Raw genomic sequence first — 25,954 nt, forward strand, 5'->3', positions numbered from 1 at the left:
CAGACCCCAGTCTTCTCCAGGGTGGAAAGAAGTGCCAAGAGCCAGTGGACTCTGGAGGAAGACGCCAGTCAGGAAGGCCCCATTTCCACACTTTTTCTGAAAACAGGAAAGTTAACTACCATTGAGCCTGTGACACTCAGTAGTACGAGCACTGATCTAACAGGCTGATTATTGTCAGGGAGGAGTTAATTGTGGCTTTTTGGAAATGGTGGGGATATTAGAAGGTGTTTCCCTCTCCCATATAGGCTAATCTACACTACAAGCTATGGGTGTGATTACCCAAGAAGGGGGTCACCTGTTGGCACAACTCATCATTCTCACAACTAGTGAGAATATAAATGGTAGTGTCACCATGGTAGCATGGGGTAATGGTGGGTACAAAGTCAGCATGGCAAAGCCATTCTACTGGGAATCATAGAATATCAGGGTTGGAAGGGACCTCAGGAGGTCACCTAGTCCAACCCCCTGCTCAAAGGAGGACCAATCCCCAACTAAATCATCCCAGCCAGGGCTTTGTCAAGCCTGACCTTAAAACCGCTAAGGAAGGGGATTGCACCACCTCCCTAGGTAACCCATTCCAGTGCTATATTGCTATTTATACTTGGGCTAGCTTCATGAAAGCTGGCATGAGTATGTGTACAGAGCAGGGGAATCACACCCCTCTTTTATACAGTGGACGTAGCCATATTTTCTGAATATTCTTGTGGTGGGGCCAGGGGTGGGAGACTTCAGTATTACTAATCCCAAGATTTAAAAAACACACACACACACACAAAAAACCTGAGTTAGCCCCGCAAATCATGAGACTGATTTAAAAATGAGATTATAGGAAATTTTACTTTTTGAGTTTTTTATTTGTCTTCTGGTGTTTGGGTCTTTGGGATTCACATTTTCAAGAAGGATTATGGGATTTCAAAATTGGGTTTTGTTCCAATTTGGAATGAAAACCCAAAATTTCAAAATTCTCCAGGTAACAGAATTAATGATATTTTTTTTTCAAAACTTGGAACAATTAGACAATTTAAAAATGAAATTCTGCCTATAAAATGAAGGGGAGCCAGGAGCCTGGAAGCCCCAGATCCCAAAGGTCCAAGGCTCCCTGGTTATCTGGGGATTGCAGGATCCTGATTCCCTTTCAGCTCACCAGGTGGGCTGAAGTGGAGCCAGGAAGCCTGGGAGCACTGGCAGAGCAAGAAGCATAGGAGCTGGCACGTTTACAATTTGTGGGGCTCTTCCCATCATCCCACCAGGCTGAAGAGCTGGGAGTCTGCCAAGGAGCCAGGTAACCAAACTGGCATGAAACTAGACAGCAAAAATTTCTGATGCGTTCTCCTTTCAAGCTCTTCTCTGAAGACATGAGGACTAGAAACTTAATCTCTTTCATTTAAAAAGAAAAGTATCGCAAAACTACAGGAGCTACAGCTTAAAAAAAAAAATCACCAAATACCATGAGACTCACAATAAAATCAGAGTTGTCCCTTGGGAGAGCTAAGAAAGAAAGAAAGAGGGACCATTGAGGGGAAATCTTAAAAAAAATGTAACTGACAAGATACATACCTTTGACATTTTAGTTATATGAGGTTTATGACTTTGTCTATCTTGTCTTCTTCGAGGTGCTTCCTATGTGTTTGTACATCTAGCACAATGGAACCCCAGTCCTCATGGGGGCTTTTGTGCACGATCACAATACCAATATACAATTATTAAAAACAATGATAGAGCTCCTGTGGGCTAATACTGCAAAACCTTCCACGGTATTAATCATTCAAACAAATATTTGCAATGGAGCCAGAATATCTGAATATTTGATGAGGGAATAAAACTGAACCAAATCTAATTCAGTATATTAATGAAAATCAAAGTGAAATTGTCAAGTTTTGTCTTTTCACCCCTTCTTAGCAAAGTTGTGTCACTTTGCCTGAAATCTTCATAATATTGAAAATCGTTTTTTTCTGAGATTGAAACTTAGTCTTCCCCCTTTTCCCCCTTGCAAACCTTCCTTCCACCTGAATATAAAAACTAATGTCTGAACAGTGAGAGAGGGAACAAAGCTTTTTACAGGATCCTCAGACCCTGAAGTCCTACCGTGCCTCTCCCCTCACCAACTGATCAGACATCCAGTGGCATCTTTCTGAACTACAAACCAGCGCTGATCGGCTCAATAAAAATTTGCTTGGAACATTGTATAGGTGGCAGTGTATGCTATATACAAGAACGCCATTTCAAGCATATAATTAGCTAGACGGACATTGTTAGCAACTCACTAGCACATCAGGGATCTACAAAATGAGCAGAAGAATTCTCCCTCCTGCATCACAATTTTCTTTCCGTTACCAGTTTGACCTAAAGCTATGGTAACATCACCTATTGTCACAATAGTGAAAAGTAAGATAGGCTGATTTGTCCTAAGACTGAATGCATCCAGTCCAATTCTACTGTTTTGCACCTAGTCATTCATACCTGAGCAAACGGATTGTAAAATGAGAGGTAACACACTACAGTTTATACCCACTTTGTACTCACTATGCACAGGTGTAAAGGATTAGCTTAGTGCAAGGGCACGGAGAATCAAGACTCTTCTTTAAACAACATGAAACAAAAAAACAACTTGTAGGTGAAGAGTGAGTCTCCCTTGCCCTAGATCACTGAAGAGGGTAAGTGGAGGGGCACTTTTCGGTTGAGCAGAGCTATTAACATTTGAATAGGCAAGAAAATAATAATAGCATTGCAACTGCAATGTACAGTCTCTCTGAAATACTGGCATGCAATATTACTGGCATAAAATAACGGTATTCTTAATGAAGAGTATCAAAGGAGCGTGCACATTTTATGACTGATTATTAGCCACAAAGTTTCAGTTTTTTCCATTACCTCTTCCTCTTGTTCTTTAATCAAAACAATATAGGAGTAGATTTAAAATGAGGTACTGATAGCACTGGTTAAAGGCATTCTGGGCAGATGTTCTACAAGCTTCCCTTGGACAGCTCTGCAAACGTGTCTCAGTACTAACTGGGAACAATATACTCTTACAGACTGGCCATCTCTTGATCAGGCTGTCAGTTGTTCCAAGTCATGCCTTATCGAAATCAGATTTAGTTTTACCTTGCAACAATTCTACCAAACTTTTGGGAATTTTGCAACTGAAATCTTTGGCAGTTGTAAAGCACTTGCTTCTCATTACTGAAAACCCCATGTCCTCTTATCAAGACAGGGGTTAAAAACAAAAATGGAAGCCATGCCGGTAGATACAAATGTTGTATCTTAAAAAACCAAAAACCAAAAAACAACTAGGAAGTGATTACATGACATAATTTATTTTTTAAGTTTGAAATACTATACCTCAAACTAAACATTCATTTGTTAAGAAGAAGTTACTTATACATGAACTGTTAAACTGATTTCATTACGTTCCATACGAAACATGAAGAGAAAAAGAATTGGGAATTATGGATCTTAGATCTAATTAGACTGCTATTAGAAGAATAGAAATATAAAGATGGACAAATATCCATCAGCTCAGTTACTTAAACACCATATATAAAGTGTAAAACAAAACTCTGTTCCACTAAGCATTCTAAGAGAAACCCTGAAACTACATTAGCCATCCTCTGCATGGTCATAAACGTATGCTGTCATTTAAACTCTAAAGATTCTTTTGCCTTATCTGAAAGTGGTGTCAGAAATAAAATAAGTAATGTTTCTGAAGCAAGGGCAAATTCATTTTGCTATCACAAAGCATGGTACATAAGAAACAGGATACAACAATCCATCAGTTTTGGAATGATCTTTGTAGAGACCTTTTAGAGCTTACACCTAAAAGTAATAATTCTGTGAAACAAGATTCTGCAGACAGCAATCCAAAAAGCTATATTTCACATCATCATCACCTGTTCTTTAACTCACTCTCTTTACGGCTTTCACCTCAAGATAAAAGAACATCAGCTTTGCTGTCATTTGCACCAAAAGAACATATCAACTGTCACCTTAAAAAACAGCAAACAATTTCTGTGTTGTAATCCTAGACTGGGGAAATAGCTGTTCCTTGAAGCCAACACCATTTTACTGAACAGTAAAAAGAAAATATAAGCAATTTAAGAAATAAATTCTAGTTGTCTCAGGTATACAATAAAGCAAATAGAAGATTGAATACTTTCACTGGTTTGATATTGTATATTATCAGTCTTGCAACTAGAAATAATAATAATAATAATAATAATAATAATAATAAAAACACTTAATCCTTGAATGTTAGTTTTCAACATTTATCAGAATTGGGGACTTGGAAAAAACAGGATCAAAATATGCAATGTGTTTACTTAAACTCTAACATTACCAGCAGATGAAAAATGAGGCATGCAGTAGAACACTTGCTCTGGTAAATATATTTGGATGGCTTAAATGTGCAAATACTCATTTGGAAATATTTCCAATCATATAATGTATGTTCAAAAAAGGGGAAATGGATTTGAAACCCTGTAATATCCTTAAACACAGTATCTAGGAGCTCATGGAAAGACATGGGCATCACCATTACCTCTTGAAGTGGCTACCACCATATTGTCAGAGAAGAACTGCTTCCGACAATATTTCTAGGAATTAAGTTGTAATATAAAAAAAAGGTTATTGGCTGGTTATGACCTCACTGCATATATCACAGCCTTGCAATTATGGATGAGTCTAGTAACAATAGTGCAGAATATCCACAAATAATTTTGGAAGTATACATAGGCACTGTTAAGAAGAGGATGTTTATCATTTAGGAGATTATACACATAAAGCAAATGATACTGTATGTCTACACTGTGGTGACTGATGTATTTAAGATATTTTAAAAACATTTCATTATGTGCAGTGCAATAATGACAGATAATACTGAACAGATTCAGGGAATCTGCACACTTACAGTTAATAGCTCCAATTACATTGTTAGCAAATAAGAATCCTCATGGTTTAACTACATCCTCCCACATGCAAACTTCATGTGAACTTCTGTGTGTACATCTGAATAAAACACTACATGACTATTTCCCTACAACAATGAATAATGCTAGAAACCGACTGTACACATTTTCTTTTACAAAAATAGTATCTAGGATATTTTCATTTGACTTATCCACGTTCCCTGTTTGCTTACCAACTAGGAGTTTTATACACATTTCACAACAGCGTTTGGGCTCACTAGAAATATTTAAAAGTTGCGTGGACTACCTTTTAGTTAAAATGAAACAAATCACTGATTCAGAACACAGTAGTCTCTTATTCTGCAGTAGAGTGAGGGAATCTTACAATTGGGGGCTTTCCTTTTCAGAACAAAATGCATTTCAGGATATAGTTATTTGTAACAAACTACTATAAAGCAATCTCAACCTCCCAAATGTTGAAAACCACCGAAGCATTTTAAGTGACTACCTTGATTTTCTTGAACTGCTGCTATTTAGGATAGTCAGTTTTACTAAGCATGTAGGCATTTTAGAATAGTCATAAAACTGCTTAACAATCCATACAGGAGGAAAAAACTAAAGAGAGCATAGAACTTACATTATTCATATATTCGCTAAGTAGGTCCTGGAGGGCCTGTCGTACAGCATTGCACTCAGCAACAATTCTCTCTCGGCGGTCATCACGTGTGCATGAAGAGTCTGCCATCAGTGCTGCTCCACTGATAATACTCTCCAACCTCTCTTCAAGAGATGGTCTGAATCTGGCCTCACTGAAAGTCATAGGGTCTAAAATAATCTTGTTCTGAAATATAAAACATAATGTAGAAAAATGAATAGCATTCTTAGGTGTTTGCTATTGTTTTTGAAATATCCCCTTTTATGGCTTTTCATCTTTCCTACTGAATAAATACAGGAGTTCTCTGCTACATTCCAGGAGGAACTACACTTACTGAAATATCTAGTCTCTATTAAATTTGAGGTCCTTAAATAACATATTTTAAAAGGACCAGACAACATACGCTTGTTTTAAAATTTGTTTAAAATAAACATCTCAACAGATGAGTTTCAAATATGTCAACAGCCTAAAGCAAAAGGAGGAGGTGACCTTTAAGCACAGTAAATTGTTGACTATTATACTTTTACTGGATCTTATGAAGCTTTTCACAGCTGAGAACTGGTACATGAAATGTACCAAACATGCTATTTTTTTTTTTTTGCAAATGTCACATATTCATTGAATACTTAAATCTCTGTTAATATCATATAATATTACTGCCTCTGTATTTATTCAAGTAATCTAATGTTCAGTTCTGTGTACAATAAATAGGTCTGCTCCACATTTTCAGCATCATTATAATTTACACTGATTTCATTAAATAGGACTTAACATATTTTTCATATTTTTTACAACTATTGCTTAATGATTTGTGTAAACCATCATGTCCTGTGAATACATTTCTTCCTTACTTAAAAACACAAACAATGTACTAATGTAAGCTTGCATTTAGGTGTTGGGCTGGTAGGGTTATGCTTTTGTTTATCAGCGCACTGACTTTTATTTGACCCACTGCTCTGGACTCAGAAGAGCAGGGTTCAATTCCCAGTTTCACAGATTTCTTGTGCTAGTTTGGACAAATCCCTTGATCATTCTGTTTTTTTCCCCCCCATTACATGTGAAATGGCAAAGGTAAATAATACTTCATCTCCCCCACCTTTTGCATATCTTGCCATGACAATGTACCTGTTGCAATGTATCTGCTACAGTTGTAAACAAGAACTGGGGAAAGAGGAACATCTTGGGCCTGGGACTGTTTCTAAACCTCTTGGATTTTCGCAATTTGCCCAGAACTGTCTCTTCGAAATTGCCCAGACAACTGCTGATGTGACAGAATGGATTATAAAGGATGTTAGATACACTCACAATTTGGAGTCGTTTGTGGATCCAAAGCCCTGTTTAGATTAAGATGTGGTAATCCTGGCTCCCCGCATCTTGTGATTGGACTGAATGTCGACTGGCCATTGGGACTTTAGTTCTGATCTTCAGATTCTGGTGTAGTATGCTTGGGTTATGAATGTAAACTGAGTGGTTTATTTTGTAAGCAATAAGGAGTACTTGTGGATTATATATGAACACTGTGTCTGGTATCTGCCTGCTCTCCTATCTCATAGGGAGACTCCTGCTGTGGGTCTAACAAACCCTACATTGTGGGTTGAGGAAGCCATGCCCCCTTTACTGTACTGGGCATGGTCCAAGTGCACTGGTATAAGAGGGAGCAGCTCAGCTCAGTTGGGGCTGACTGCCAGGGAGGAAGGACATGCTCCGTTGGCTCCAGCTGAGGATCAGCCAAAGTCCGAGGCCAGGGAGGCCGGAGACACTGTAACCCAAGCAGACGCTAAGGCACCTATTGGGAACCCGCTGCCTCAGGAGTCACTGGGGACAGCGCAGACCGGAGAACCCGGAGACAGCAGACCACAGCAACAGAAACTACAGTAAGCTGCAGCCCAGGGGAATTAGATAGTGGCTTGGTTAGTGAGCCAGTGTTTTGAGTCATTGTGTTTCAGTCGGAACCTCCCCACTGACTCAGTGGCATGTGCCCCTGCCACTACCAGGGCCTTGGGCTGGGGTCCAGTGGAGAGGGAGAGCCTGGACCCCTTACCAGGGCTGCCACCCTCCCACCCCCCCTTGTGTGTGGTGGTCCCCTTCCTGACTGACTTTGGCCACTAGGCCTTACTGCCAGTCTTCCTGGGGCGAATATACTGATTGTGGCTACTAGGCCTTACTGTCCCGCTAAGAGGGGCAAGCCTATTGACTTTGGCCATTGGGCCGAACTGACCAGCTATTAGGGGCGAATACATGGACTCTAGCCATTATGCCTCACTGCCCTGCTGAGAGGGGAAATATATGGACTTTGGCAGCTAGGCCTTACAGCCCTGCTAACTGCGGCAAAGCTTATGCTCAAATAAATTTGTTAGTCTCTAAGGTGCCACAAGTACTCCTTTTCTTTTTGTGAATACAGACTAACACGGCTGCTCCTCTGAAAGCTATTAACGTTGGTCGGTTGGCCCACTGCCCTGCAAACCGGGATGAATTTACTGATTTTGGCCACTCGGCCTCACTGCCCTGCTAAGAAGGGTGAATCTATAGACGGGGACTACTACGCCTTAGAGCCCCACAAAGAGGGGGCGAATCTATTGACTTTGCCCATTGGGCTGCATGGTCCAGCTCTTAGGGTCGAGTACATTGATTAGTCATTAGGCCTCATTGCCGTGCCAAGAAGGGCGAATTCATGGACTTCGGCCACTAAGCCTTACTGCCCTGTCATCCTGGGGCGACTGTATTGGTAGTAGCTATTAGGCCCTACTATCCTGCAAAAAGGGGTAAATCTTTTGATACTGGCCATTGCGCTGCATTGCCCTGTCTCACTGGAGCAAACTTACTGACTATAGCCGCCAGGCCTTACGGCTCTGCCGATGGGGACCAATTGATTGACTCTGGCCATTGGGCTACAGTCCCCTGCTAAGAAGGGCGAGTATATTGACTGGGGTCTAGGAATGTGACGGGGTGCACTCGTCCTACACTGGATGTGGTCATCCCCAACCCTGTCACAATAGGTTATATGTACATTTTTACTATCTCAACTCAACATTAACTAAGATTTTTGAGGGGAATCACCACAGGTGTATAGTAACTTTGCATCATGGTTATTACAGCTAAATCATAGAGACAAATATTGAAATACCCCTATTTGGCACCCTTTAGTATGCCGCACCTCCTCCATACCTCTGCTTTCCCTCCCTGTTCTCCCACTTTTCACCTTAGAGACTCATCTTCCAACCAGCATGCTTCCATGTACAAACTCCATTCCTGAGACAGCTTCTTCCTCTGGCAAATCCCTGAGTTTGCCAGAACACAGTCCTAGCATGACACTTCCGAGCAGGTCCATCACTCCAGAACTACAATTTTCTGTGTGTCCCCCATTACTGCCAAATCTGAGCACCCCAAAATCTTTAATGTATTTATCCTCAAAACCCCTGTGAGGTAGGGGTTTTGAGGGGAGATAACATTATTATCTCCATTTTACAGATAGGAACTGTGTCACAGAGACATCAAGTGGCTTGTACAAGGTCACAGAGAAAATCTCTCAAGTCCTACACTACTGTCTTAACCACTGGGGCATCCTTCCTCCTATATATCCCCCTACAACTGGAGAAGTGGCTGGGAACATGAGGAGAGAAGCATGTGTATGAATTGGTCAATATGAGGAGCATAGGTGGACAACTGGATAGTCTCCCTGCTTCCCTCAGTTCCAAGTTCTCTTTCCCTTCCCCCATGCAAAACCCACAACTCTCTTCTCCACACCACTTATCCCTTACTAGCCAGCCTGTCTCCTGGCTCCCTATGGTCTCTGTGATGAGTCAGCTAAATAGCGATGGAATTCAATTAGGTTGTCATGGATTGGGGAAATAAATTATTTCAATTTTCCAAGTTCAGAAGTAAACAGTCTAAGCTATTTTTCACAATGAGGTGGGTTTTTTTTTTGGTCTGTGCAGTTTGGGGACTATGGCAATTTTAGCTAGAGGAATCTCAAACAAATTGAGGACTTTTATTTTTATTTTAAATGAACGTTCAACATTTTTCCTCCACAAAAGTTACTGTTTTATTAAAAGATTATGTAGAAAATGCAACTGTCCCGAGAGTTAATAGGTCAAATTTTAGTCCTACTTTAAGAGCAAATCTCAATGCAACATTAGCTATAGAGCCTCTTCCAGGACCTTCACAAGAACAAAAGATAACAGGACACCGATGCTGCTTCAAAAAGCATCCAGCAATGTAAAGATCAGGATGATGAAGTATGGACACCAAGCCCTGAGCCTCTGAGATATCTGGTGACTTGGGGAGCAAAGGGAGAAAAAGAACCATGACCTCACAGCACAAAGTGCAGGGAAAGCAGTGAGTAGCACAGGAACAAAAGCAAGAGGAAACCAAAGGCCAGCTGGTGCCAATGAAGTCTTTTGACACGGATTTTTTTTTTCAGGTCTCCCACCAGGCTGCCTCAGCTCTACTTCCAGCCGTTCTTTGACGGGAAAGCCAAAGAGAGGTTCCTCACCTAATACAGTAACTGGAGTTCTTCAAGATGTGTATCCTGTGGGTGCTCCACTCTAGGTGCGCATGAACCTTTGGAGATTTTTTTTTTTTAGCGGTGCCCTTTATGCCCGCACATGGGCCCTTCACATCCTCATGCCCTGTACCAAGGCTGTATTGGCCTGTGTGGATGAAGTGCCCTCAGTTCCTTCTCTACTATAAAGCCGACAGAAGCAGCTCTGAAGCAGAGTGGAGGAGGGCTGGTATTGGAGCAACCAGAGTGGGACATATCTCGAAGAACTCCAGTTACTCCTTCATCAAGTAGCATCCCTGTGGGTGTTACACCTTAGGTGATTCCCTAGCAGTTACCCTTTAAGGAGGTGGGAGTTTTGGAACAGAGTCCATCACTGAAGAAAAACCTGCACTGCCTACAGCCAAATCTGACCTTCCAGTGTGAATTAGGGCATAATAGTTGGAAAACATGTGCACCAAGGACCCTATTGCAGCACTTCAGATTTCAGCAACTGGAACATCTTTGAGTAGATTTACAGACACACTGTGATCTAGCAGAGCATGCAGTTACTTTTAGGGGAGGTGTAACATCAGTGAAAACCATAGCAGGCAATAATACATCCAGAGATCCATTTAGAAAGTCTCTGAGTGCAGATAGGTGTTCTCTTAGACTTAGCTGCAAAAGAAATAAAAAGAGTCTAAGGGTCTTCCTGAATGGTCTAGTCCAATACAAGTAAAAGGCTAACACCCTTCTAATATCCAGTGTATGAAAAGCAGACTCTTGCATAGACTGTTGAGGCTTTAAGAAAAAAACACCCAGAAGATTAATATGAAATTCAGAGGACGCCTTAGGTGAAGACTTCGGATGAGCTCGTAGAGATACCTTCTCCTTGGGGAACAGAATAAATGGAGGGTCTGCCATTAGAGCCGCCATCTCCCCAACGCTTCAAGCAGAAGGGATGGCCACAGACAGATGTAGCAGGATAGATTGTCGGGCTCAACGGGTAGTGATCAATGGCTCCATGTCTAGTTGGCAGCTGGTATCAAGTGGAGTGTCCCAAAGGTCAGTCCTGGGGCCAGTTTTGTTCAATATCTTCATAAATGATCTGGAGGATGGTGTGGATTGCATCCCCAGCAAGTTTGCAGATGACACTAAACTGGGAAGAGAGGAAGATACACTGGAGAGTAGGGATAGGATACAGAGGGCCCTAGACAAATTGGAGGATTGGGCGAAAAGAAATCTGATGAGGTTCAACAAGGACAAGTGCAGAGTCCTGCACTTAGGACGGAAGAATCCAATGCACCGCTACAGACTAGGGACCGAATGGCTCGGCAACAGTTCTGCAGAAAAGGACCTAGGGGTTACAGTGGACGAGAAGCTGGATATGAGTCAACAGTGTGCCACTGTTGCCAAGAAGGCCAATGGCATTTTGGGATGTATAAGTAGGGGCATTGCCAGCAGATCGAGGGACGTGATCGTTCCCCTCTATTCGACACTGGTGAGGCCTCATCTGGAGTACTGTGTCCAGTTTTGGGACCCACACTACAAGAAGGATGTGGAAAAATTGGAAAGAGTCCAGCAGTGGGAAACAAAAATGATTAGGGGACTGGAACACATGAGTTATGAGGAGAGGCTGAGGGAACTGGGGATGTTTAGTCTACGGAAGAGAAGAATGAGAGGGGGTTTGATAGCTGCTTTCAACTACCTGAAAGGGGGTTCCAAAAAGGATGGCTCTAGACTGTTCTCTAGACTGGTAGCAGATGACAGAACAAGGAGTAACTGTCTCAAGTTGCAGTGGGGGAGGTTTAGGTTGGATATTAGGAAAAAACTTTTTCACTAGGAGGGTGGTGAAACACTGGAATGCGTTACCTAGGGAGGTGGTGGAATCTCCTTCCTTAGACGTTTTTAAGGTCAGGCTTGACAAAGCCCTGGCTGGGATGATTTAATTGGGGATCGGTCCTGCTTTGAGCAGGGGGTTGGACTAGATGACCTCCTGAGGTCCCTTCCAACCCTGATATTCTATGATTCTATGTAGCTTATAGTTCAAAGGATTGTTTCATGAGATGCTTAAGAATTAGGCTGAGATCCCAGAGTGGTGTAAGGAATCCAATCTGCAGAAAAAGATGGATAAATCCTTTTAGAAATCTTGCTGTGGTTGGGTTAGTAAATACTGAGAAACCTTCTACTGGCACATGGAAAGCTGTTACTGCTGTTAAATTAACCTTGATGGAATTCATAGAAAGGGCTGAATTTTTCAATTCCAACACAAGATTGAGGAAGTTGATGATTGTATGAACAGAGAGGAAAGGTTGTATCTTAGAGATGTTCTTTAGAAAGAATCAGCAAGATATAGACAGCCTGGATGTGTGGATCTAGAGACAGGTCCAAGTCAAAGAGGACCTAAATGTAAACCCTAAACTTTCCATAAGGTATTTCCAAAGTTACTGTATCAGATGAGCCTAGGGTAAGGTGATTTCCTGTCTGAAACAAAGATGACATCATTTGATGATGTGAAACAAAAAGTGAAAATACTGTAATGACTCAATTAGCGTATATGAAAATTTCTGCTAAACCGTGTAGCAGAAGCCCTTTACCGTTCATTGGTATTGGAGCTGAAAGATATGAGTTCTGTCACAGAGATGTACTAACTGGTCAAGTTATGCCATGTAGTGACACCAATTACATTGCTAGGTGGTCACAAATTTATGTTTCTGAGTATTGTTTAATCTAGCAGAAAAAGCCATAATGAGATCCAACAGCTGGAATATGAAGATAGACAAATTTGGACTAAAAATAAGGTGCAATCTGTTTACCAGTAAGGGAAACTAACAATTGGAACAAATTACTTAGGGATGTGGTGTATTCTCCATCATGTGAAGTCTTTAAATCAAGACAGGATATTTTCTAAACTTATAACTCAAACAGAAGTTTTGGTCCTGAGGCACAAATTGCTGGGTGACGGTGTACGGCTTATGTTATACAACAGGTCAGACTACATTATCATAATGGTCTCTTCTGGCCTTAAAAACTTATGAACCTATTACCTTACTGGAATTATTTCAATTAAGTTAAATTGGTTTAGATGGATGGTTTCAATGATGTGCACTCCCTGTTATGGCAAAAGTTCTTATATATGACTTGCACAGTAGTTAGGGTTTTTCTGGAAAAATATTGTAGCAATGAATAATGTTTGTTTTTGTGCTAAAAGGCATAAGTACTGAATGACAAGTACTGTACCAATTGGTAACGTTGGAGGCCAGCATCACAAAAGGTCTGCTGCTACTTTCTGGCAGCTACCCACTACTTTATTTTTTCTGACAGAACCTCTACTGCTGCCTTCCAATTTTCAATGACAGAAGGTCTAGGTTGTTTACCCAAGTTTTCATTTTAGCCCATTTTTCACCTCCTACCCTCATTCCATACTACCTAGCTGTTATTCCACACTGTGTAAAACCTGAAGGATCGCATGGACTTTGCTTACTTTTGCCTAGGGAGTGAACATTTTGAAATTGTCTTGAAGCCAAGTCTCCTACATAGTAGCACGGAGGTCAGCTTCTGAACAAGTGAGTCAGTAATTAGAACTGATTAGATTATCTAGGCAGATTTTGATTAGAAAAAAGATGCTTTTATAATCAAATTATTTAACTGAGCAGTCCTTAGAAACAGATTAAACCAAATGTGTTATGCATTCAGTCACATAATGTATTAGGAAAAAAAACATTTTAACTCCAACTGGAAAGAATATTTTTAAAAGAACAATCTACTTCCTTTCCAGGTTAACACTTTTATCTCAAATTAATGTTATTGTAGGGGTGCACAAGTTGATTTGTAGTTTAGAAGCTAAACAAATTACCAGATGGCAAATTTTGCAAGTGTACATAAACCTTAACCTTAAGTGTGTTGTATGAGATAACGATAAATGATTTTGGATCACCACTGGGTTATTTTCTGACTCATTTTTGTTTCTTTATAGTTCAAGGTGGCAGGTGCAAAAGAAGAGTCAATCTGTGCTCCTACCTAGAGGCACTTTACCCACACCACCTGCTGCTCTATAAAATTTGGCTGGAATCATGCAAGCAGGTTTCATATTTGAACAGTTTGCAAAGATGTTGTGTTACCATCTCTCTGCTGTTACCATCTGAACCTTAAAAGAAAATGAATCAAGAAATAAATAAATATATAGAGAGCTACAACTAGGGATGGGAGAGAATTTATCCAATTATTGAGATGCATAATATTTCAGTCATTATTTCAAATAGACCATTCAAATGCCAAATCATGATAAATTCTAATGGAATATTTTAATTTTCACAACATTTTAATGAAACATAAGTTTGTGCAATTTACTGCCTGGGATAGCCCAAATCAACACAGCATTAATAGGTCAAATGACATAGCTAATTAGGACAACCAATATATTTTAAAATCCTGATAATATATTATAACAAACATAAAATGCACTCCCTAGTTGTCAACAGCCTCTAACAGTGTGAAGTTATAGCAAAACTAACAAATTGTATTCTGATTACAGTACACTCATTCACATAATGTAAAAACAAAGTCAAAGGTGAAATCCTGGCCTCAGTGAAGTCAGCAGAAGGTTTGCCATTGACTTCAATGGGGTCCAGATTTCACCCCAGATATCTAACTTTGTTTTTTTTTAAAAGTGTCTGGCTCTATACATAAGGACAAATGAGAAGATAATTTTCCTTCCCTGGAGGGGCGGGGGCTACAATCTAAATAAGTGAATAGCAGAGGAACAAGACACACAGAAATATGTGGGAACCTTGCTATGATTCATTGTTTAATAAAGAGGAAACTCACAGTTGAACAATTTCAACCAGATGTCACATTGTTCCAGCTCCACCAACTGCTGGTGTAGTGGAAATTCATGTATCATTCTCTAGAATGTGCCATTATGTTTCTTACATACCTTCTAGCATATATGTCAAAAAAAATTGTTCCAGTTTTACTACCAGCTAAATCATAACTGATCTCTTTGAAACGATCCATACTGATAGGGCTGTTCTAGTCACTCATACGTTAATTCCTTAGGTATGCACTTCACTGTTGCACTTGAAAATGACCTAGTTTCATTCACATTCATTGCACATCCTTAAGAATTAACAAAAGAGCAAAGTTACCTTTACTATCATACTTATAGTTAATAGATCTGTATCGCTAGAGAAAATGCAGTGAATAAACTGGGATAATTAAAATGTATGGAAATCATGAGAAATAATTTTTGCAGCCAACAGTCAGTCGATTACTACTTCTTCAGAACCTTTTCAACATTTCCTTATTAAAGGGGATTTTTAATTAGAAACATACACACTAACATTTAACACATGCAGTAGTCTCTACTACCAACCAGAGGATTTTCCACTGCCAACACTTCCCATGCTTGTAACACATTTTGTCCACACACACAAAGTACTTGCACTTGATTAAAGCAAGTGTATATTGCATCCTGTACTGGGTCATTCTGCACTCTTGTTGCTGTAGTGCAGAGGTTATCAAATTGTGGCCTGCGAGCTCCATTCAGGTGGTCTGCGGATAGTTCCCTCTAAGGTATGTGCCTGGGCGGTCACACACAAGAGAATGAAGGGCCACCCACGTAATTAGTGGAGCCACACAGGCGTGGCTCCACTAATTAGGTGTCTGGACCCTGGAGAAGACATATGTAACGTGGGGGGCTGCCATGGCAGGGGAAGAGAGGGAGAGACCCCCCTCCTTCCCAGCCCCAGGTTGGGGGCTACCACAGTGGGGGAGAGAGGGCACATCCACTGCATTAGAAAGGTAAGACTAGTGATAATAAAATATGAGTTGTGTGCGTTTATTTGCAGATCCAAAAAACTGTTAATTATTAAGCGTTTTTTTATACAGAGCTTTTATCCAAAGCGCTTAAGTGGTCCGCTGAGACCCTCAGGGATTTTCAAGTGGCCCGCGGAAAAAAAAAAGGCCTACACACCTAACTTAATTCCTCTTTGGGGAAGAGACTGTCTCTTAGTTCTTTGTAGGTACAGCGCTTAGCACAATGGGGTCCTATTCCATGACTGGAGCTCCTTGGTACCCCAATTAAACAAAAGAAACAAATACATAAAAATAAATATTAAATAGATAATTCTCACCTACTAATGGATATGAGATAAATAGTCATATCAACTTGATTAGCTCTATGACCAGGAGAAGTCTGTTGAGTCATCTGAAAGATCCTGTTGGCATAGAGGGAATGGCCTTCAGTGGGTTCACTTTTTTCCTTCTGGAAATACTGGAATACCAGTGGACAATGCTTCATATTCCCTGAGGGCGGGGTCCCATCTGCCTCTGTTTTATTTCCCCTCCTATTTAATGTGCATGTAAAGCCTCTATTAGTATTAATGATATTTCCAAGGGGCATTGCTTTTCCAGAAGATTCCTGAAGCTCATCATTAATAAATAATAATACTTATTGTTATTACAGCATAACCCATAACAGGAAAGATGTTTTCAGTGGTTGGGATGCTAGCCTCGAACTCAGGAATTAAAGGTTCAATGTCTCGTTCTGCCACCAACATCCTGCATGACTTTGGACATGTTACTTAGTCTCTCTGTGCTTCAGTCCCCCATCTGTAAAACGCACATGCCTCTGCCTCAAAGGGATGCTGTGAGGATTAATACATTAAAAAGCGTGAGGCACTAAGATAACATTGTAATGGAGGACATATGAGAACTACTTCAGTAAGAATCAAGGTGACACCATACAAAGCAAGTAGTAGTCCCTATCTGCAGAATTTATAGTCTAGGTAGAGGAGACAGGTAAAATGTGAGTGATCAAGCAACACATTTAAAAAGTAAAAAAATGCCAATGTTGTTTGTTCCTTTTTCCCCCACTCAAAATTAAATTGTGCCAACCCATCCCCCACATTACCATTGCCCAGGTGCTACAGTCAGCCTGCTTAGGGTGACCAGACAGCAAAGGTGAAAAATAGGGCCTGGGTTGGGGGGTAATAGGTGCCTATATAAGACAAAGCCCCGAACATTGGGACTGTCCCTATAAAAGCAGGACATCTGGTCACCCTAAGCCTGCTTCACCACTGATAACCCAGTACACCCACCCCTCAGTGATGCAAGCAAACAAAAGAATCCAATACAATAGTGCTTGTGTACCTGAAGCTATGTACAGACATGCCCCTTCTGCCCAAGGGGCTCCAGCTGCTCTCTACCCTATGGCCAGAGGACTAATGAGAGATTTCTTCCTCCTACAGGACTCCCTGCACTTGGGGGCAAAAGCTGGCCACAGCATATCCCACAAGTGGGGAAATATGCACAGGCCCTATCAGACATCAGGGCGTGCAGCTGAGCCTGGGACCAGATAGCTGCCCTCCAGCTAAACACCATGATTGACCAAAATACCTGGTTGGCTGAGAGGCATCACCCGACCTGTTCTTAAGCCCATCAGCAGTACCAGGCAAGTGGCTGCTCAACACTTACACCTGAAGCTGCAATCACTCATGTGCCTGCCCTGCTTCTGCATGGCTCCCTTGCTTAGTTTCTGACCCCTACCCCTCTGACTTTGCCTGCTGGTTGTCACAGCTCCAAACATTAGGTATGACTGCCCACTGCCTGGTCCATGACAGTTTCAGCAGTCTAAAACCAAAAGGAAGAAAAGACAGGTTCTGCCAGAGGAATGGATTTCATGAAGGTCAGCATCTCCAGGGTCAGAGATAGCAGGCCCTTTGCAAAACCTGCAGATGCAGATTGCAGGCACAGAGTGAGACACTACAGGAACAGGCTGTGCTATGCACAACTCTGATGCCAGCCCCTTGAGAAACAAAAATTCCACTGCCAGACAAGCTTGCCAGGGACCGTGGTAAAATCTGTGGGTTTCTGTTGCCCCTCCAGTCATTCCCCATCCATCAGTCCCAAGTGGGACTTATCCTCAGCCTGCTGACCCAGAAGGCCTTAGCTAGGGCCTCTCTACTCTTTGAGAAATCAAGCCCTCTCCTGAGACAGCTTGTCTTCTTGAGAACTTTGTTCATGCCACGGAAGTGATTTTTGATGACCCAAGACATGTGCATACAGCAGAAGCTGCACTCCAAGCATTGCCAGCCAGTTGCTAATTGCGTTGTGGAATTTTGATGCCTGGCAGCAGACACCCAATGGAATGAAGCTGTGCAGCACTGTCACTTCCGGCTCAACCTAGACGAAGAGATCAAAGGTGGGGCTGGTGTGGGTGGAGCCTCTGACTGGCCTGGACACCCTAACTGAACTGTGCATTAAGATTGACAGCTGCTTGAGGAATACTGCCAAGACAGAAGGTCAGCTTCCCAACCCCCATCAGTCTCGCTGACTCCAACCCACTAACCTTCCACATCCTTCCTACAGCCCATAGGTGCTGGAACTAAGGGTGCTGTGTGTGCTGCCACACCACCTGATTTCAAGTGGTTTCCACTATATACAGGGTTTACAGTCTGGTTAAATTGCTCTCAGTACCCTCGCTATACAAATTGTTCCAGCACCCTTGCTACAGCCTGAACGCTCATATCTGCTGGCAGGCAGGTATGGTGCATTTTACTTAGCCATGCTGCCAGCAACCTTACCTACCAAATCCAATCACAGACTAGAAGTCCTCTGCAGCTCTGCCTGCTTGCCAAGGGCTTCCAAGACAGAGGGTATTACCCTGAAGAGAACGTCAGCAACCCTTTCAGGTGTATCTATTCCTCTGGAGATATCTTAAAGAAAACTTGTTCCTAAGTGACCAGAGGAGCTAACAAACAGGAGCAGTGAACAGGTGAGTTTGGTGAGGGAGTTCTTCAGGTGAAGGAGGAGTGACTGTGTAACACTTGGGGTGAGTTTGTCATTTGATGTGTGCTTGCTGCTTGACTGAATTATATAGTGTGGTCTGTTGTGGGGGAGGAGGGGGGCAAAGTGCTGAGCCTAAAGGCCTGCCAGGCAAAGTGGAGAGCTTCTTAATGAGGCTTTGATCCCTGATCCCTTTAGGATCCATTATCCACAGGGTGGGGCTACTCAGGGATAACAGGGGTTTAAAAAGCTAGTTCATAAGTGACCAGAGGAGCTAGTGAAAAGGAGCAACTAACAGGGGAGCTTTGTGAGGGTGTTTAGAGAGGAAGTGTGAGAGCAGCTCTCCCGATTAACATTCCCTAAATTTAGGCCAATAAACAACCTCCCCACACTATGCCCTTCCCCCCCAAAAGTTCCAGGAGTAAAAATAATGCAGGAAGAAGTCTAGCAGCAGAATGGGGGCTATCCAGCTTGTTGCACTGAATGTACCATATATGATTATCTGCCGTGTGGGAAAGTGGCATGGGTGTGCATTCAGTGCAAGGAACTCAGGGCCCTCAGAGATCAAGTACAGGCTCTGAAGACCAGAGTGGCTGAACTGGAGGAGCTAAAGGAGAAAGAGAGGTACATAGATAAGACTTTCTGGGACACAGTAGAGCAGACCCAACCCCAGCCTGATAACCTCTATGTTGTTGAGGTGGACAATAGTCTCTGGGAAGGAGAGCATCAAACTGCAGCAGAAGGAAGCAATCACATAGTTGGGACCCTTCTTCCAGATGATGTCATGGTATCCTCTTGCACTGAGGGTACCCCTCTGGAGGGAGGGAACCCTTTTATTAGGAAGACTCAGGTAATAGTAATGGAAGAGTCTATCATTAGAAATATAGATAGCTGGGTTTATGATAACCAGGAAAATCGCACAGTGAATTACCTGCCAAGGATGAATATTGTGGATCTCTCAAGACATCTAGACAGACTTATGTGCAGTGCTGGGGAGGAACTGGCAGTCATGATAGACTGATGACATATGGAAAGGTAGGAGAGAGGTGCTGGAGGCCAAATTTAGGCTGCAAGGTAAGAGATTGAAGTTCAGGACCTCCAAGGTAGCATTCTCTGAAATGCTTCCAGTTCCATGTGCAGGGCCAGTTAGACAGGCAGAACTGGGTCTCAATGTGTGGATGAGATGATGGCGTAGGGAGGAGGAGTTAAAATGTATTAGGAACTGGGGAAACTTTTGGGAAAGGAGGAGCCTATGCACATAGGGTGGGCTCCACCTAAACCAAAATGGAACCAGATTGCTGTCACATAAAATTTAAAAAGCTTCGAGAGGAGTTTTTGAACTAAGGGTTATGAGGCAGCCAAGAGATTCAGAAGAGCACACAGATCGGACAGACACATCCCACAGGGGAGGCTCTGTTAATGGAGATTCCCTATATCCTAGGAAAGAGAAGAGGCTAGAAGTTGATAAAATACAGGTAGGAACTAAAGAGAAATAGTCAAATGAGAAACCGTCCAATCCAATTACATCACATAATGGCAAACAAATAAATACTGAACATTTTTATAAGTGCTTGCATAAAAATGCAATAAATCTAAATACTAAGATGGGGGAACTTGAATGCCCTGGTATTAGATAAGGATATTGATATAATATCACAGGAACGTAGTGGAAAGATAATAATCAGGGGGATATGGTCATACCAGGGTACAAAATGTACAGGTGCTGGTAGGGAAGTGACACTATATGTGAAAAAAAGCATAGAGTCAATTAGTAAAACTCTTAAATGAATCAAACTGCACTACTGAATCTTTATGGGTAGAAAGTCCATGCTTGAATAATAAGAATATAGCAGTAGGAATATATTACCAACCACCTGACCAGAATGGTGATGGTGATGTGAAATGCTCCAGGAGATTAGAAAGTCTATAACCATAAACTCAGTAATAATGGGGGATTTCCACTATCACCATACTGACTGGGTGCATGTCGCCTCAGAATGGGATGTGGAGATAAAATGTCTATACACCATTAATGACAGCTTCCTGGAGCAGCTAGTCCTGGAATCCACATGGGGGGAGAGAGGCAATTCTTGATTTAGTTCTAACTGGAGAATAGGGTCTGGTCCAAGAGGTGAATACAGCTGAACCGCCCAGTAATAGTGACCATAATGTAACTAACTTAATGTCCTAGTGGGAGAGAATATACCAAAGAACGCCACCACTGTAGCATTTAACTTCAGAAAAGGGACCTACACAAAAACAGAAATTAAAGGAGTAGCTGCATGGAAACATTTTAAAAAAACTCTATAAGAGAGGCTCAGATTAAATGTATATCCCAAATTAAAAACATAGTAAAAGGACCTAAAAAGTACCACCATGGCTAAACAGAGTAAAAGTAGTAGTTAGATTTAAAAAAGGCATCCTTCAGAAACAGTAGGTCAAATCCTACTAAGGAAAACAGAAAGGAGCATAAACTCTGGCAACTTGAGTGTAAAAGCATAATTAAGCAGGCCAAAAAAGAATTAAGAAAAACTAGCAAAAGACACAAACTAACAGCCAAAATAAAAAAAAAAAAAGTTTAAGTACATCGTAAGCAAGAAGCCTGCCAAACAATCACTGGGGCCACTGGACAATCAAGGTGGTAAAGGAGCACTCAAGGAAGGTAAAGGGCATTGCAGAAAAGCTAAACGAATTATTTGCATTGGTCTTCACTACAGAGGATGTGAAGGAGATTTCCACTACTGAGCTGTTCTTTTTACATAATAAATCTGAAGAACTGTCTCAGAATGAGGTGTCAATAGAGCAGGTGTTGGAATAAATAGATAAATTAAATAGTAATAAGTCACTACGACCAGATGGTATTCACCCAAGAGTTCTGAAGAAACTCAAATATGAAACTGCAGAACTACTAATTGTAGTATGTAACCTATCACCGAAATCAGTTTCTGTTCCAGATGACTGGAGAATAGCTAACATGACACCATTTTTTTAAAAAGGTTCCAGAGGCAATCCTGACAATTACAGGGCAGAAAAGCCTAAATTCAGTACCAGGCAAATTGGCTGAAACTATAGAAAAAAACAGAATTACCAGACACATAAATGGACAGGATTTGTTGGGGAGGAGTCAACATGGCTTTTGTAAAGAGAAATCATAGAATCATAGAATATCAGGGTTGGAAGGGACCTCAGGAGGTCATCTAGTCCAACCCCCTGCTCAAAGCAGGACCAATCCCCAACTAAATCATTCCTCACCAATCTATTAGAACTCTTTGAAGAGAGACAAGAAACCCATGGACAGTGGTGATTCTGTGGATATAGTGTACTTGGACTTTCAGAAAGCTTTTCACAAGGTTCCTCACCAAAGGCTCTTAAGCAAAGTAAGCAGTAGTGGGATAGGAGGGAAGGTCCTCATGACTCTGTAACTGGTTAAAAGACAGGAAACAAATGATAGTAATAAGTGGTATGTTTTCAGAATGGAGAGAGGTAAACAGCCATGTCCCCTAAAGAACTGTACTGGGACCAGTGCTGTTCAACATATTCATAAATTATCTGGAAAAAGGGGTAAACAGTGAGGTGGTAAAACTCCGAGAATGATGGGGGTCTAAATTAGCTTTTACCACTCAAGAAAGTTCTTGGAGTCTTTGTGGCTAGTTCTATGAAAACATTTGCTCAATGTGCAATGGCAACCAAAAAAGCTAACTGAATGTTCAGAATTATTAGGAAAGGGATAAGATAATAAGACAGAAAATATCATAATGCCACTCTACAAATCCAGGTACACTCACACCTTAAATACTGGATGCAGTTCTAGTCACCCTATTTCACAAAAGATATTAGAACTGGAAAAGGTACAGAGAAGAGCAACAAAAATGATAGGGGTGTGGAACAGCTTCCATATGTATAGTGACTAAAAAGACTGGGACTGTTCATTTTAGGAAAGAGATTATTGGAGGGGGGATATGATAGAGGTCTATAAAATCATGAATATTGTGAAGAAAAAGTGTTATGTATCCCTTCATATGAAATTGATAAGGCTAAGGCCTTTGGCTAAGCAGCAGAGGCAGCCATAAGCTGGGAAGCGACCGGTCACATCTTCACATTCCAAACTAGTCACATTGAAAGAAGGTGCTATTGGGCTGTTAGGAATACAATCCTGTCCTGATAGTGCCCATCGCCTCCAGAGAAAGGGAAGTACCTAGAAGATGTAAAAGGAAACTTAGTTTGATAGCATCCTGTCTGGCAAGAACTCACTTATCAATAGCTGGGATGTGAAATCCTCATTTCTGTATTGTTTTGTCATTATAGTTCCCACTTTGCTATTCTTTGTCTATATAATCTCTGTCTGGTTCTGTGATTGTTCCCGTCTGCTGTATAATTAATTTTGCTGGGTGTAATTAAGGTGGTGGGATATAATTGGTTACATAATCATGTTACAATATGTTAGGATTGATTAGTTAAATTTCAGGAAAATGATTGGTTAAGGTATAGCTAAGCAGAATTCAAGTTTTACTATATAGTCTGCAGTCAATCAGGAAGTGAGTGGGTGTGGGGTTGGGTGTATGGGTGGGGGAGATGGGAACAGGGAATGTGGGTGAGGAAATTGGAATAATGTTTTGCTAAGGGCAGGAATGGGAACAAGGACACAGGTGTAAGGCTCTGTGGTGTCAGAGCTGGGAAGGAGGACCCTAAGGAAGGAAACTGGAATCATGCTTGCTGGAAGTTCACCCCAATAAACATCGAATTGTTTGCACCTTTGGACTTTGGGTATTGTTGCTCTCTGTTCATGCGAGAAGGATCAGGGAAGGAAGCAGTTGAAGGAATAAGTCCCCTAACAACTTCCACTGAATGTATCCCAAGTAGCCAGACCCTAGGGCATCCCTGAAGGTGTGTGTTAGGGGGTGGTACTGTCAGGAATCAGGGCCTGCAGCTGAGCATGGGACCAGATAACTGCCCTGCAGCTGAACACCTTGATTCACCAAACTATGTGACTGACTGAGAGGTGTCACCAGACCTGCTCTTAAGCCCAGCAGTAGACTGGGCCAGCAGCTGCTCAATGCTTATACCCACAGCTGCAACCACTCATGTCCCAGACTTGCTCAAGCCCTATTCCCCTCCCAGTCCTACTCCCTGCTTGGTTCCTGACCTTGGCTCAGACTCCTGGTTCCTTACTCCAGCTCTGACCGTTGGTGCTCCTTCTGGTTTCTGACTCCATGTCCAACCACTATGTCTGTCTGCCACTGCTCCAAACCAGTAGGTTTGTCTGCCCACACCTGGTCCATGACAGGCCTTCTCAAAGAACAATTATTGTCTGACACTTAAGGTCTTAATTTCAAGTTACTGGGGAATTTTTTCATGTTTCTAATAAGCAAATAAACTGTTAAATACATTACTTATTTGAGAGATTCAATCAAATAAATGAAGAGGAAATTCTGAAGAACTAATTACATGGAACTGATAGCTCATTAAAGATGTCACTTTCCTCAGCTACTAAAAAGACAGATTCATGGATGTGGCTAGGAGAAATTAAGAGATCCAGCCAGCTCTAAGGTACACAATTATACTTTGTGCCCGACCTCAGAATTAAAGGTAATAATTTGTATCTTTAAGGAAGGATTTGAGAAATAAAGAACTGTATATATCAAGTGGCTGCATTACAACAAAATGAAAGTTAAGGGTCTGAAATATTTTCCATGAATTGAAGATACCAAATCATTCATAAAAGCACAAGAGGAAGTTGGTGATAGGTCTTATTTACAGTATTGAGATTATTTTTTCCAGGATGCTCCCAGAGGACCCCATCAGTGCCAGATCCCCATTATTCTAGGCAGTGTACACACACAGATGACATAAGAACAGCCATACTGGATCAGACCAAAGGTCCATCTAGCCCAGTATCCTCTCTTCCGACAGTGGCCAGTGCCAGGTGCCCCAGAGGGAATGAGCAGAGCAGGTAATCATCAAGTGATCCATCCCCTGTCGCTTATTCCCAACTTCTGGCAAACATGGGGCCAGATTCTCCCATCTACCAAGTTCACTTTGCAAATTCACTTTTTACTGTTTACACAACGTAAAGTGATCTTAAAATGATGAAAAGATGTGCTCCGAAATGTGCTAGAGCTGCGCTCAGTATAAGGAGAGGCATGGGACTGGGAGGGATGGGGAATTTTAGGGAAGTAGGGGCCTTAAATTAGCAGCAGCAGAGAAAACTATCCCCCTGAAGTTTTAATTTATACTGGGGTGGGGCATTTGATAATCAGAAAGCTGCAATTGACTTCCCAACATCTTCGGTCAGCTCGAGTGCAGTGGATAATCAAGATAATGGTCACTTCCTCAACAAATTTATAATCTAGTTTTAAATTGAGACAAAAATGAATGTAAGCAACCAAAAGGGAGATGAAGGGAGTACAAGGGGACAAGATTACAAGGCTACATAGTCTAAAAATATTCCAAACCTCTATTTTTTTATTATTCTTTCACTGCCTATTACCTTTTTATTTAATTATACACTTCCTTTCATTTTTCAATTATATTAATTTCTTAAATTTGTGTACTGTTTCTTTGCTTTCTTTAAGAAATCTCTAAGCAATTAAGACAGATTTACATCTATAATTTAAGATCTTAAACTTAAGATTTAAGGCCATGATCAAAGCCATAGTATCTTAACACACAACACATTCTATAATTGCCCTTGTGAACTGAAGTGGACAATGTTCAGTGCACTATCAGCTTCCTCAGGAGGGATCTGCAAAGAATCTGTGACCCTTCTGATAAGGTTCTGGAACTGTTTAAAATTGTCAGCCAGGATTGGTGGAGGTGGCATGACTGCTTTATCTGGGGATAAAGAAGAGATTTTGGCTGGTGGAGAGATCTATTCATCAGCCCTAGCTTCCAGTTAATCAAAGGTTTCCTCCTGTGCTTCCGGTGTCCTGGAGAGGGAAGGTGATGAAGGTTGTCTAACTCTGTGGTGCTTGAGGCCCTAGAGAATTGCTGACGATAGACCACCCACCGGTCCCAGTATGGCCAAGGTGATGGTGCATATCAGATGGAATGGGTGGAAGAATCCATGGGTGCTCATACCAGCGAGATTGTGATTGTGGATCTCTCTCACCAGTGAGATCAACTTAGTCAGAGACC

General features: G+C 41.6%; 1 protein-coding gene across 4 annotated transcripts in view; it reads right to left on the bottom strand.

Annotated features, from left to right (window-relative positions):
* Nucleotides 1–25,954, bottom strand: part of CTNNA2 (catenin alpha 2) — a 715,434-nt gene that overhangs the window by 526,584 nt on the left and 162,896 nt on the right. For all 4 annotated transcript variants that reach the window (XM_077814694.1, XM_077814693.1, XM_077814692.1 and 1 more), the window contains one exon: nt 5,539–5,742. In XM_077814694.1, the coding sequence (XP_077670820.1) occupies nt 5,539–5,742 (204 nt within the window). The remainder of the gene's footprint in view (nt 1–5,538; nt 5,743–25,954) is intronic.

Source organism: Eretmochelys imbricata, chromosome 4 (genome assembly GCF_965152235.1).
Source record: "Eretmochelys imbricata isolate rEreImb1 chromosome 4, rEreImb1.hap1, whole genome shotgun sequence".
NCBI lineage: Eukaryota > Metazoa > Chordata > Testudines > Cheloniidae > Eretmochelys > Eretmochelys imbricata.